At 47.1% G+C, this 14,785-nt stretch overlaps 1 protein-coding gene across 1 annotated transcript in view; it reads right to left on the reverse strand.

The window, feature by feature from the left end:
- The window catches only part of LOC134339928 (uncharacterized), a 67,071-nt gene that overhangs the window by 24,305 nt on the left and 27,981 nt on the right, over positions 1-14,785 (reverse strand). Inside the window, exons 4-6 of the mRNA XM_063036715.1 lie at positions 7,974-8,121; positions 7,579-7,655; positions 5,906-6,070 (exon numbers count right to left, since the gene is read on the reverse strand). Of these exons, the coding sequence (XP_062892785.1) occupies positions 5,906-6,070; positions 7,579-7,655; positions 7,974-8,121 (390 nt within the window). The remainder of the gene's footprint in view (positions 1-5,905; positions 6,071-7,578; positions 7,656-7,973; positions 8,122-14,785) is intronic.

The following is a 14,785-nucleotide window of genomic DNA, read 5'->3' on the forward strand; positions in this document are numbered from 1 at the left end:
CAAGATGGTAAGAGGCATAGATCGGGTGATCAACCAGAGACTTTTTCCCAGGAAGTGGCTAATACCCAGGGGACAGCAAGGTAGCACAGTGGTTCACACAACTCTTTACATTACCAGTGACCCGGGTTCAATTCCCACCACTGCCGGTGAGGAGTTTGTACGTTCTCCCCGTGACCAAGTGGGTTTCCTCCGGGTGCTCCGGTTTCCTCCCAGAATCCAAAGGAGTACCAGTTGGCAGTTTAATTGGGCATTGTAAAGTGTCTTGTGATGAGGTGAGGGGATTGCTGGAAGCGGAAATGGCCACAGGGGAACCCTGCACTGACTTCCTAATCCCCTCATCTCTCCTGATGGTCACCCATCTGCTGTCTGGGTATGACCACCTCTTCAAATATCTCATCTTGGATATCTTCAGCATCCCGGATGATCCTAATTGCACCCAACTCCAGCTCCGTGACCCAGTCAGTCAGTTCCTGAAGTTGGGTGCACTTCCAACAGATGTAGTCATCAGGGAAACAGTCAGGTAACCTGAATTCTCACATCTGACAGGAGGAGCATTCCTTCCTAAATACTCTGTCCTAAAACAAAGAGCTTCCCTCTTCTTATCTGTACCTCTGGCTGTTTAGCCAAAGCCTTCCCACTCGTTCACTGGCACACTATGACACATGGAACATCGAACTCTACAACACAGTACAGGTGCTTCAGCCCACACTGTTGTGTCAATATTTTAACCTACTCAGCTCTAGAAATATAGAAAACCTACAGCACAATACAGGTCATTCAGCCAATAAAGCTGGGCCAAACTTGTCCTTACCTGAGAGATTACCTCGAATAACCTGTAACCCTCTATTTTTTTGAGCTCCATGTACCTGTCCAGGAGTCTCTTGAAAGACCCTATTGTATCCGCTTCCAACACCATTGCCGGCAGCCCATTCCACGCAATCACCACTCTCTGCGTAAAAACTTACTCCTGACATCTCCTCTGTACCTACTTCCAAGCACCTTAAACCTGTGCCCTCTCGTGCTAGCCATTCCAGCCCTGGGAAAAAGTCTCTGACTATCCACACGATCAATGCCTCTCATCATCTTATACACCTCTATCAGGTCACATCTCATCCTCCGTCTCTCCAAGGAGAAAAGGCCAAGTTCACTCAACCTATTCTCGTAAGGCACGCTCCCCAATCCAGGCAACATCCTTGTAAATCTCCTCTGCACCCTTTCTATGGTTTCCACATCCTTCCTGTAGTGAGGGAACCAGAACTGAGCACAGGACTCCAAGTGGGGTCTGACCAGGGTCCTATATAACTGCAACATTACCTCTCGGCTCTTAAACTCAATCCCACGATTGATGAAGGCCAATACACCATATGTCTTCTTAACCACAGAGTCAACCTGCACAGCTGCTTTCAGTGACCTATAGACTCGGACCCCAAGATCCCTGTGATCCTCCACACTGCCAAGAGTCTTACCATTAATACTATATTCTGCCATCATATTTGACCTACCAAAATGAACCACCTCACACTTGTATGGGTTGAACTCCATCTGCCACTTCTCAGCCCAGTTTTGCATCCTATCAATGTCCCACTGTAACCTCTGACAGCCCGCCACACTATCGACAACACCCTCAACCTCTGTGTTATCAGCAAATTTACTAACCCATCCCTCCACTTCCTCATCCAGGTAATTTATAAAAATCACGAAGAGCAGGGGTCCCAAAACAGATCCCTAAGGCACACCACCGCTCACCGACCTCCACGCACAATATGACCCATCTACAACTACTCTTTGCCTTCTGTAGGCAAGCCAGTTCTGGATCCACAAAGCAATGTCCCCTTGGATCACATGCCTCCTTACTTTCTCAATAAACCTTACATGGGGTACCTTGTCAAATGCCTTGCCGTATACACTACATCTACTGCACTTCCTTCATCAATGTGTTTAGTCACATCCTCAAAAAATTAAAATCAGGCTCATAATGCACGACCTGCCTTTGACAAAGCCATGCTGACTATTCCTAATCACATTATGCCTCTCCAAATGTTCATAAATCCTGCCTCTCACGATCTTCTCCATCAATTTGCTAACCACTGAAGTAAGATGCACTGGTCTACAGTTTCCTGGGCTATCTCTACTCCCTTTCTTGAATAATGGAACAACATCTGCAATCTTTTAATCCTCTGGAACCTCTCCTGTTCTCATTGATGATGCAAAGATCATCACCAGAGACTCAACAATCTCCTCCCTCGCCTCCCACAGTAGCCTGGGGCACATCTCGTCCGGTCCCAGTGACTTATCCAACTTGATGCTTTCCAAAAGCTCCAGCACATCCCCTTTCTTAATATCTACATGCTCAAGCTTTTCAGTCCACTGTAAGTCATCCCTACAATCGCCAAGATCCTTTTCCGTAGTGAATACTGAAGCTAAGTATTCATTAAGTACCTCTTCTATCTCCTCCAGTTCCATACACACTTTTCCAATGTCACACTTGATCGGTCCTATTCTCTCACGTCTTATCCTCTTGCTCTTCACATACTTATGGGATGCCTTAAGGTTTTTCTTAATCCTGTCTGCCAAAGCCGACTGATGGCCTCTTCTGGCTCTCTTAATTTCTTTCTTAAGCTCCTTCTCACTAGCCTTATAATCTTCTAGATCTCTATCATTACCTAGTTTTCTGAACCTTTCATAAGCTCTTCTTTTCTTCTTGACTAGATATACAACAGCCTTTATACACCACAGTTCCTGTACCCTATCATCCTTTCCATGTCTCATTGGAACATACCTTTGCAGAATTCCACAAATATTCCCTGAACATTTGCCAAATTTCTTCCATACATTTCCCTGACAACATCTATTCCCAATTTATGTTTCCAAGTTCCTGCCTGATAGACTCATATTTCCCCTTACTCCAATTAAAAGCTTTCCTGACTTGTCTGGTCCTATCCCTCTCCAATGCTATGGTAAAGGAGACAGAATTGTGATCATCATCTCCAAAATGCTCTCCCACTGAGAGACCTGACACCTGACCAGGTTCATTTCCCAATACCAAATCAAGTACAGTCTCTCCTCTTGTAGGCTTATCTACATATTGTGTCAAGAAACCTTCTTTAACATACCTAACAACTCCACCCCATCTTAACCCCTCGCTCTAGGGACAAGCCAATCGATATTTGGGAAATTAAAATCTCCCACCACGACAACCCTGTTATTATTATACCTTTCCAGAATTTGTCTCCCTATCTGCTCCTCGATGTCCCTGTTACTATTAGATGGTCTCTAAAAAACAGCCAGTAGATTTATTGACCCCTTCCTGTTCCTAACTTCCACCCACAGAGACTCCGTAGACAATCCTTCCATGTCTTCTTCCTTTTCTGCAGCCGTAACACGATTATCTCTGATCAACAGTGCCATGCCCCCACCTCTTTTGCCTCCCTTCCTGTACTTTCTGAAACATCTAAAGCCTGGCACTCTAAGTAACCATTCCTGCCCCTGAGCCATCCAAGTCTCTGTAATGGACACAACATCGTAGCTCCAAGTACTGATCCATGCTCTCAGCTCATCCGCTTTGTTCATAATACTCCTTGCATTAAAGTAGACACATCTCAAACCATCGCACTGTCTCCAAGCTTTCTCTATTTGTGAGCCAACCGCCTCTTCCTCTGTCTCTTCAGTTTGGTTCCCACCCAGCAATCCTAGTTTAAACTCTCCCCAGTAGCCTTAGCAAATCTCCCTGCCAGGATATTGGTCCCGTGGGATTCAAGTGCAACCCGTCCTTTTTGTACAGGTCACTCCTGCCCCAAAAAAGGTCCCAATGATCCAGAAATCTGAATCCAATCAGCTCTGCCAGGGTTTGCAGGCCTTCACTTCCCACAAGGCGAAACCGCACATCAAGAATGGCAGTGATGCTTCACTTCCATATGAGCTCAATGCTCTTTTGGCGAGGAGCTGATCATTGACTTCAGGAGAAGGAAACCAGAGATCCATGAGCCAGTCCTCATCGAGGGATCAGGGGTGGAGAGGATCAACAACTTTAACTTCCTCGGTGTTATCATTTCAGAGGATCTGACCTGGGCCCAGCACATCAGTGCAATGACAAAGAAAGCAGGGCAGCACCTCGACTTCCTCAGAATTCAGTGAAGATTCAGCGTGACATCTGATACTTTGACAAACTTCCTGAGATGTGTGGTGGAGAGTATATTGACTGGCTGCTTCACTGCCTGGAAAGGAAACACTGATGCCCTTGAGCAGAAAATCTTTCACAAAGTAGTGGGTTTGACCCTGTCCATCACAGGTAAAGCTCTCCCCATATCCACACGGTCTGTTCTGTCACAGGAAAGCAGCATCCATCATCAAGGACCCACACTACCCAGGCCATGCTCTCTTCTCACTGCTGCCATCAGGAAAGAGGTACTGGAGCCTCAGCACCCACACCACCAGGTTCAGGAAGAGTTATTACCGTCAACCATCAGGCTCTCGAACCAGTGTGGATAACTTCACTCAACTTCACTTGTTCATCACTGAACTGATCCCACAACCTACGGACTCACTTTCCTGGACTCTTCATCTCATGTTCTCAATATTTAATTTATTTATCATTATTATTATTTATCATTTTTCTGTCTTTTTGTATTTACTCAGTTTGTTCTCTATAAACACTGGCTGTCGTCCCTGTTGGTGCAGTCTTTCACTGATTTTACTATGGCTATTAGTGTTACTGAGTATTCCTGCAACAAATGAATCTTGATGTCCCCCTCCCCTCGGACCCTCCCTACCTCTCCCTCCCCTCGGACGCTCCCTCCCTCCCCCTCCCCTCGGACTCTCCCTACCTCCACCTCCTCTCAGTTACTCCCGAACTCCATCTCCAACTCATTCTCACACTACCTGATTCTCCCTTTGGCCTGTCCCTCCCACCCCACCCCTCGGTCTCTCCCTAACTTGCTCGCCCCGTGATCTGCTTTCCTCCTTCTACTCTTGGTCTCTCCCCAATCTCCTTGTCACTCAGACTCTCCCCAAATGCCACTCCTATCGGGGTCCCAACCTCCCTCTCCTCTCCATTTCACCCTATCTCCCTCTCCTCTCGGTCCCTTCCTATCCTCCTGGTCTCATCCAGACTCCCTCTGCCCTCGGTCTCACCCTACTATTCTCTGCCAGTGTCTCCCTATCGCCTTCTCCCCTCGATCTCACCCTAAATACTAATCCTCGCAGAATCTCTCTCACGCCCTCTCCCCTCGATGTCTCTCTTCCTCCATCTCTCCCTCCATCCCTCTGCCCTTGTTCTCTCTCAGTCTCTCCATCTCTCCTGTTCCCCTTGGACTCTCCAAAACTCCCTATACCCTCAGTCTCTCCCTACCTCCCTTAGCCTTCGGTCTCTCCCTACCTCCTCAACACCTCAGTGTCTCTCTACCTCCCTCTCCCCTGGGTGTCTTGCGAAACCCTGCTCCCCTCGTTCTCTCCCTAAGTCCCTCTTCCATCGCTGTCACCCTCCCAATTCACACAGTCTCTCCCGTGCACCCTCTCCCATCGCTCCCTCTCTAATTCCTTCTCCTGTTGGTACATCACTCCCTCCCTCCCCTACCTCTCACCACTGCTCCCTCCATTTCCTGTCAGTCTCACACTCCCTCACTCCAGGGGATGGGTAGACACTCTCCCAGCAGCTGACACAACATTGTGGGTCGAAGGGCCTGTGCTGTGCTGTACTGTTCTGTGTTCTATGATCTCTGTCTCAGGTCAGACTGGGCAGTTTCATTCTGACCCAGGTGTGAAGGGGGATACGGGAAAGGTGATCACAGACCACAGGCAGGGCAGCCGAGTGGAAAACTCGGCCCATAGTGTGTGTTGGTGACTCAGGATGTCCCAGAGTTTCCCCACAACAACTACACTACTGTGTCACTGGGGAACGGTGACCTACCTGTACAGTACATAGCATTGCTCGAGGGTGCGTTCCACAGCCAATACACAAAGTAACCGGAGCAGTTTTTCACCTTGATCTCCCGCCTCCAGTAACAGGTGTATCGAGTCCCGGTGAAGCAGATGGTCCTGGTCACCTCCCCCTCTCCCACGTTGGGATGGGGACCTGGAATGAGATTTATAAACACTGTAAAATGTACCCGGTCCCACAGTACAGCAGGGAATGTGGATCAGGACCCACTGTAAATCAGTGGTTCACAACCCATGGTCCGGTCCAGCCTCAGTCAGCACTGAGCTGCTGCCCTCTCCCTCTCCACCCCACCCTCCCCGCAGCAGCACCTTAATCTTCTGAATGAGCCTCCCATGAGGGACCTTGTCAAACGTCTGGGGGATCTCATTGAAACCTATCGAATATTGAAAGGACTAGATAGAGTGGACATGCAGAGGATGTTTCCTATAGCGGGGGAGTCTGGGACCAGAGGGCACAGCCTCACAACACAAGAGCCTCCCTCTAGATCAGAGATGAGGACGAATTTCTTTAGCCAGAGGGAAGTGATTCTATGGAATTCATTGCCACAGACGGCTGTGGAAGCCACAAAATTGGGTATATTTAAAACTGAGGTTGACAGGTTCCTGAATCATGAGAGTGTCAAATGTTACAGGGAGAAGGCATTAGAATGGGATTAAATGAAACAGCCATGATGGAATGGTGTTGCAGACTCAAAGGCCAAATAGCTGAATACTGCTCCTTTGTCTGATAAACTTATGGTCTAAAGTTCTTGAGGACAACATCCACAGCTCTACCTTCATCAATCATCTGTCAACCCCTCGAAACACTCCAGCAAGTTACTAAGTCACAACTTGCCCCACACAAAGAAAGGTTCACTGTCCCTAACTCACCCTCAATCTTCCAAATGATCATAAATCCTCTCCACTAGGTTCCCCACCAATGACCTGAGACTCACTGGTCTGAATGTTCCAGGATTATTCATATTTTCATACATTTTATCCACAACTGAACAGAATGTTAAGTAAACTAAATTATTGATTTATTTAGCAATAAAGGGTGGAGTCGGCATTTCTGACCCTTTGACCCATGACACCCCAACAACCCCAATTAACCCAATCCTAATAATGGGACAATTTACAATGGCCAATGAACCCAACCGGTACGTCTTTGGACTGTGGGAGGAGACCAGAGAACCCGGGAAAAACCCATGCATTCCATGGGGAGGACGGACAGAGACTCCTCACAGATGACACTGGAATTGAACTCTGAACTCCGACACCCTGAGCTGAGATAGTGACGCACTAACCGCTACGTCACCATGGCAACCATTAATTTGTCCCACTGATGGGTGAATGATAATGTCTGCAGACTTCCCCGACTCCCTGGAGATTGCCCCAACACTGAAATGTGTCTGGGGTCATTGAAACTCCTCCAGAATGGGGTCAGTGGGCAGATCAGTTCTGTAACCCAACTCCAGGAAGTTGGCACTCCTCTACCGGACTCCATGACGATACAGGACCGTAGAGCAGTCTGAGTGACTGTGGGGAGACCTCTCAAGGAGATGGGGTTCTGTGTCCATGCTGGGCCCACTGAAGAGATTCAGGTTGTTATTGTGACATTCTCCAAAAATACCCGAGCCCCACTGATGTAAACTCGGACCCTACCGTTTAACCAGCCTGGGTAGTACCCAGAACAGCGATACTGTAGAACGACCGTCTCGGGAATCTTCCATCCTCCAGAACTGAAACAACAATCAGAGAGTCAGTCTCTGATCTGAGGGAGTTTATTCACTCAGAGAGACATGGGAAATTGCACTCACCCTGTCCGTACCCTGTCTCTGGTCAATCATCCCCAATCCTGGGAATTCCCTCTTTGTTGTACCTCCCCCTTGTCTCTGCCCAGAGAATGTGGGATCTCCCCTCTCCCTGTATTTACTCCCCATCTCAGTGCAGTCACTGATGATCCCGGTCTCCCTGCATTTCCCATTCGCACACCCCTTGTTCCCCTGTTTACATTCCCATCTGTGTCCAGTTTCTCAGTGATCATCTCCTCACTTTACCTGTTAAATCTGTACCATCCTACTTCAAGATTTACATCACTCATCCATTGTCCACCGGTACACTCAGTGTTGGAACAATCCGTGCTCCTCCAGGGCTGATCCAGGACGGTGTGGGTTACACACGGATCACCGAGTGTGGAGTCTGTGACTGAGGGACAGAACGATGTTCAGTGTTAATGTACAGCTCACATCCCCACCCTCTTTCTCTGCCAACCACAACCCCAATCCTGAACTAAATGGTGGCGGGGAGGGAGGCTAGCTGGAAGGTGATAGGTGAGTCCAAGTGGGTGGGAAAGGTCGAGGGCTGGAGAAGAAAGAATCTGATCAGAGAGGAGAGTGGACAATCGGAGAAATGGCAGGAGGAGGGGACCCAGGGGGAAGTAATAGTTTTGTGCTAAGTAGTAAAAGGTCACATTGGGGAAGAGACGAAGGGGGAGGAGAATTTTGTTCACCGGAAGGAGAAATTGATATTCGTACCATTAGGTTGAAGGCTACGCAGAAGGAATATAAGGTGTTGCTCCTCGACTTTAAGGGGATTCATTTTGTGTGTGTGTGTGTGTGTGTGTGTGTGTGTGTGTGTGTGAGTGTGTAGCTACATATTACTATATAATACCCTGAGATTCAGTTTCTTCCCGGCATTCACAGTGAAACAAAAAATACAACAGAATCAATGAAAAACTACGCATAGACAAAGACTGACAAGCAACAAATGTGCAATAGAAATTAAAAAGGCAGTATCCATCAGTCAGGACCCCCACCACCCAGGACATGCCCTCTTCTCATTACCACCATCAGAGAGGAGGTACAGGAGCCTGAAGACACACATTCAACATTTCAGGAACAGCTTGTTCCCTCCACCATCAGATTTCTGAACGGACAGTGAACCCATGAACATTACCCCACTATTTTTGCTCTCTTTCTACACTACATATTTATTTTGTATATATTTGTTACTGTAACTTGTGTATTGCTCTGTACTGCTGCTGCAAAACAACAAAATTCATGACATTTGTCAGTGATAATGAACCTGATTCTGATTCTGTGTTCTAGTACATGGAACATAGAACAGTACAGCACAGAAACAGGCCCTTCGGCCCACAATGTTGTGCTGAACCAGATAAAAAACAAATCAGAAACACCCAAACACTAATCCCTTCAGATGTTCCCACAACTAACGATCTCACTTTAAGGACTTTATCTTGTTATTTCATGTTCTCGTTATTTATTGCTATTTATTTATATTTGCATTTGCACAGTTTGCACCTTCTGCAATCTACTTGATCTTTCATTGATCCTGTTATAGTTACTATTCTACACATTTGCTGCAAATGCCCGCAGGAAAATGAATCTCAGGGTTGTATGTGGGGATACATGTACTCTGATAATAAAATTTACTTTGACTTTACTTTGAGCTTTTCCCTCCTACCTACACAATGTTCACATCCCTACATCTTCCTCACATCAAAGTGCCTGTCAAAGTGTCTCTTAAAAGCCTCGAATGTATTTGCATCTACCACCAGACCAGGCAGCACATTCAGGCATCCACCACTCTCTGAGGAAAAAACTTACCTCTCACATCCCTCTTGAACCTACCCCCTCTCACCTTCAATGCCTGCTCTCTGGTATATGACATTTCAACCCTGGGAAAGAGATACTCTCTGTCCACTCTATCTCTGCCTCTCAGATGTTATAAACCTCTATCTGATCTCCCCTCAGCCTCCAATGCTCCAGAGAAAACATCCCAAGTTTCTATTGTGTTCTTTTTCATTAATTGTAGTGAAGAGATATGTGGCTCTTGTTCCTCGTCACAAAAAATTTACTGTCACTGATTAAATGGACTTTCAAATTCAACCGTATACACGTATCCTGCCAAACAAAACAACCTTCCTCCGGACCAAGGTGCACAACACAGTACATATAACTCACAACAGCACATCACGTAGTATTGCCACAAATAAATTAACAAATTATAAAATATATTGCAGAAGATTGACATTTAGCATAAGGTGCACTCCAAAGTTCAGAGTAAATTTATTGTCAAATTACAGATATGTCACCATATACAACCCGGAGATTCATTTTCTTGTGGGCATACTCAATAAATCTATAGAATAATAACCACAACAGAATGAATGAAAGACCGACCAGTTAGGCCATTCAACCAGAGTGCAGAAGACAACAAACTGCGCAAATACAAAAAGAAGAAATAATAATGATAAATAAATAAGCAATAAATATCAAGATCATGAGATGAAGAGTCCTTGAAAGTGAGTCCATAGGTTGTGGGAACATTTCAATGACGGGGTGAGTGAAGTTGAGTGAACTTTTCCCCTGTGCCGTGCAATAGATTTTTGACCCGTTTCACAGACACCCGGTTCACCTGTCCTTTGTGAGGCCGGGAGGAGTCAGGGTACAATGTTTATATGAAGTGTGAGAGGTTGCAGCCCCTGTTTGAGTATCTGAAGGGGCTGCTGCTCACGTTTTGGTTGTACTTCAGCCCTGTGCTCCTGATATATGGTCACCCAGTACGGAGGGGTTGGGATGCTCAGAGAATCTACTGGTGGGCTTGTTCCTGGACCTGGCCAAGATGGCCATTCGTGGGTCCAGGCAGTCAAGGGCTCTGCCCAAACTGAATGTCTGTCCCTCTGCTGGGGTGACCATCATGTAGAGATGGAGAATGTGATCACTATGGGTACAGGGGGGTTTTCCTGGGATGGTGGGTCCTCCAGGGAATTGAGTGTTTTGTAGATAGGAGTTGAATAAAACCCAAAGGATGAATTAGGGAGTGGGATAAACCCCTGACAAAACATTCTGCACTGGGCTGTGTATAGGACACACAAAATACTGGGGAGCACAGCAGCTCAGGCAGCATCTATGGAGGAAAATAAAGAGTCAACGTTTTGGGTCTCTTCAGCCCTTTACGTTTTCCACCCATCACCTCCCAGCCTCTCACTTCACCCCCCCACTCACTCACCTTCCCCCTCGCCTGGCTCCACCTATCACCTCCCAGCCTGTACTGCTTCTCTTCCCCCACCTTCTTATTTCGATTTCTCCCCTCATCTCTTCCAGTCCTGATGAAAGGTCTCAGCACAAAATGTCCACTGTTCATTCCTCACCATGGATGCTGCCAGACCTGCTGAGTTTCTCCAGCATTTTCTGCAGATTTTCAGCATCTGCAGAATCTCCTGTGTTTGTAATTGACATAGGCAGAAAGTAAGCATCTCTTTCACCTCAGACAATTGAAGAAGTTTGGTATGGACACACAAATCCTAAGAACTTTCTACAGGGGCAAAATTGAGAGCATCCTGACTGGCTGCATCACTGCCTGGTATGGGAACTGTACTTCCTTCCCTCGATCGCAGGACTCTGCAGAGAGTGGTGCGGACATCCCAGCACATCTGTAGATGTGAACTTCCCACTATTCAGGACATTTATAGTGACAGGTGTGTTAAAAGGGCCTAAAGGATCATTGAGGACCCGAGTCACCCCAACCACAAACTGTTCCAGCTACTACCATCTGGGAAACAGTACCACAGCATAAAAGCCAGGACCAATAGGCCCCGGGACAGCTTCTTCCACCAGGCCATCAGACTGATTAATTCACACTGATACAGCTGTATTTCTATGTTATATCGACTGTCCTGTTGTACATATTATTACACCACGGTGGGCAGTAGGTAAGTGCCTCTTTCACCTCAGATGGTTGAAGAAGTTTGGTATGGACCCACAAATCATAAGGACTTTCTACAGGGGCACAATTGAGAGCATCCTGACTGGCTGCATCACTGCCTGGTATGGGAACTGTACTTCCCTCGATCGCAGGACTCTGCAGAGAGTGGTGCGGACATCCCAGCACATCTGTAGATGTGAACTTCCCACTATTCAGGACATTTATAGTGACAGGTGTGTTAAAGGGGCCTAAAGGATCATTGGGGACCCGAGTCACCCCAACCACAAACTGTTCCAGCTACTACCATCCAGGAAACAGTACCGCAGCATAAAAACCAGGACCAAAAGGCTCTCGGACAGCTTCTTCCACCAGGCCATCAGACCGAATAATTCTTGCCAATACAGCTGTATTTCTACGTTATATTGACTGTCCTGTTGAACATACTCTTTATTACAAATTACTATATATTGCACATTGCCCCTTCAGACAGAGACATAACGTAAGGAGGAGGGAGGAGAAGATGGCGGCGCGATGCAGCGCACGTGGACGTTCCCAATGATATCGTATGTGTTAACTAGGGGGCCGTGCACAATCCTGATTTGATGGAGACAGCCGTGAGAGTACGGAGGAACATCTGGAGAAACTTCTGAAATGCCCGCTTCGCTGCCGCTGCTACTGTGCGATCGAGAATCTCCGGAGGGGAAGGCCCCAAACCCTCGGCTTTGCCTATTGCCGGGGTCGGGGTCGAAGCGCTCGGCAGAGATGGTGCTCTGTGTCGGAGAGCTGGTCGGAGGCTCGGAGTTTTCAGACGGACTCGAGAGTCGGCTGTGGTCGGGTGCTTCCAGGATGCTGCATCGACAAGGTTGCGACACTGGAAGCTCATGGCAGGAAGAGTTTTTTTCCTTCCTTCTACCATCTGCGTGAGATGATGGGACTGTCGAGAGACTTTGAGACTTTTACCATGCCCATGGTCTGTTCTTCATCAAATTACGGTATTGCTTTGCACTGTTGTAACTATATGTTATAATTATGTGGTTTTTGGTCAGTTTTTCAGTCAGTTTGTCTTGTGTTTCTGTGATATAATTCTGGAGAAACATTGTATCATTTCTTAATGCATGCATTACTAAATGACAATAAATGAGGACTGCGTGTCCTCATAATCTAATCTAACCTAATCTAAAGAATTTTTTCTCACGTGAATGTGAAGGATGTAAGAAATAAAGTCAATTCAATTCTCCATCTCCCTCCCTCCAGTCTGTCTCTACCTTCATCTCCACTCTGACTTTCACGACCTTCCTCTCCCCTCAGTCTCTCCCTACCTCCCTCGCACCTCGATCTCTTCCTCACCCCTCGGTCTCTCCCTACCCCCTCTCTCCCCTCCTTAACTCCATCTACCCTAGATCACTCGGCCACCCTCCTCCCTTGGCCTCCCTCTCTCTATCTCCACCTCCCCTCGGACAGCACAACCTCACCCTCGCCTCCCTTATTTCTTCACCCCTCGGCTTCTTCCAACCTTTCTCTCCCTTCTCTTTCCCTACTTCCCTCTCCCATCTCTCTCGCTATCTGCTTCTCCCCTTGGACTTTCCCAACCTCCCCATCCTCTTTCCTTGGTCTCTCACTAACCACATCTCCCCTCGGTCCTTCCCTACCACCTCCTCCCCTGGGTGTCCCCCTCCCTGTACCCTCAGCTTCACCCTAACTACCTCTTCCCCTCGGTCTCACCCCAACACCCCCTACCCTTGGTCTCTCCTCATGTTCTCCCCTCAGCCTCCCCTTTCCTCACTCTCCCCTCGGACTCAGGTGCAATACTGTATATTACCTTACCAACTCACCCAATTTGCTCATGTAGAAGATTGGAGTATCATAGAACATAGAAACCCTACACACAAAACAGGCCCTTTGGCCTACAAAGTTGTGCCGAACATGTCGCTACCTTAGAAATTACTAGGCTTACCTACAGCCCTCTATTTTACTAAGCTCCATGCACCTATCCAAAAGTCTCTTAAAAGACCCCATTGTATCTGCTTCCACCACCGTTGCCAGCAGCCCATTCCACAAACTCACCACTTTCTGCGTAAAAAACTTACCCTGACATCTCACAATTCCACACCATATGCCTTCTTAACCATAGAGTCAACCCACACAGCTGCTTTGAGCGTCCTATGGACTCGAACCCCAAGATCCCTGTGATCCTCCACATTGCCAAGTGTCTTATCATTAATACAATATTCTGCCATCATATTTGACCAACCAAAACTCTGACAGCCCTCCACACTATCCACAACACCCCCAACCTCCCCAACCTCTGTGTCATCAGCAAACTTACTAACCCATTCCTCCACTTCCTCATCCAGGTCATTTATAAAAATCACGAAGAGTAAGTGCCCCAGAACAGATCCCTGAGGCACTCCACAGGTCACCGAACTCCATGCAGAATATGACCCGTCTACAACGACTCTTTGCCTCCTGTGGGCAAGTCAGTTCTGGATCCACAAAGCAATGTCCCTTGGATCCCATACCTATTTACTTTCTCAATAAGTCTTGCATGGGGTATCTTATAAAATGCCTTGCTGAAATCCATATACACTACATCTACTGCTCTTCCTTCATCAATGTGTTTAGTCTCAACCTCAAAAAATTGAATCAGGCTCGTAAGGCACGACCTGCCCTTGACAAAGCCATGCTGACTACTCCTAATCACATTGTACCTCTCCAAATGTTCATAAATCCTGCCTCTCAGGATCTTCTCCATCAACTTACCAACCACTGAGGTAAGCCTCACTGGTCTATAATTTCCTGGGCTATCTCTACTCCCTTTCTTGAATAAAGGAACAACATCCACAACCTTCCAATCCTTTGAAAGCTCTCCAGTCCCCAATGATGATGCAAAGCTCATCACCAGAGGCTCAGCAATCTCCTCCTTCACCTCCAACAGTAGCCTGGGGTATATCTCATCTGGTCCCAGCGACTTATTGAACTTGATGCTTCCCAAAAGCTCCAGCACATCCTGTTTCTTAATATCTACATGCTCAAGCTTTTCAGTCTGCTGCAAGTCATCACTACAATCACCAAGATCCTTTTCCATGGTGAACACTGAAGTAAAGTATTCATTAAATACCTCTGCTATTTCCTCTGGTTCCAT

This window comes from Mobula hypostoma, chromosome 31 (genome assembly GCF_963921235.1).
Source record: "Mobula hypostoma chromosome 31, sMobHyp1.1, whole genome shotgun sequence".
NCBI classification, from domain to species: domain Eukaryota; kingdom Metazoa; phylum Chordata; class Chondrichthyes; order Myliobatiformes; family Myliobatidae; genus Mobula; species Mobula hypostoma.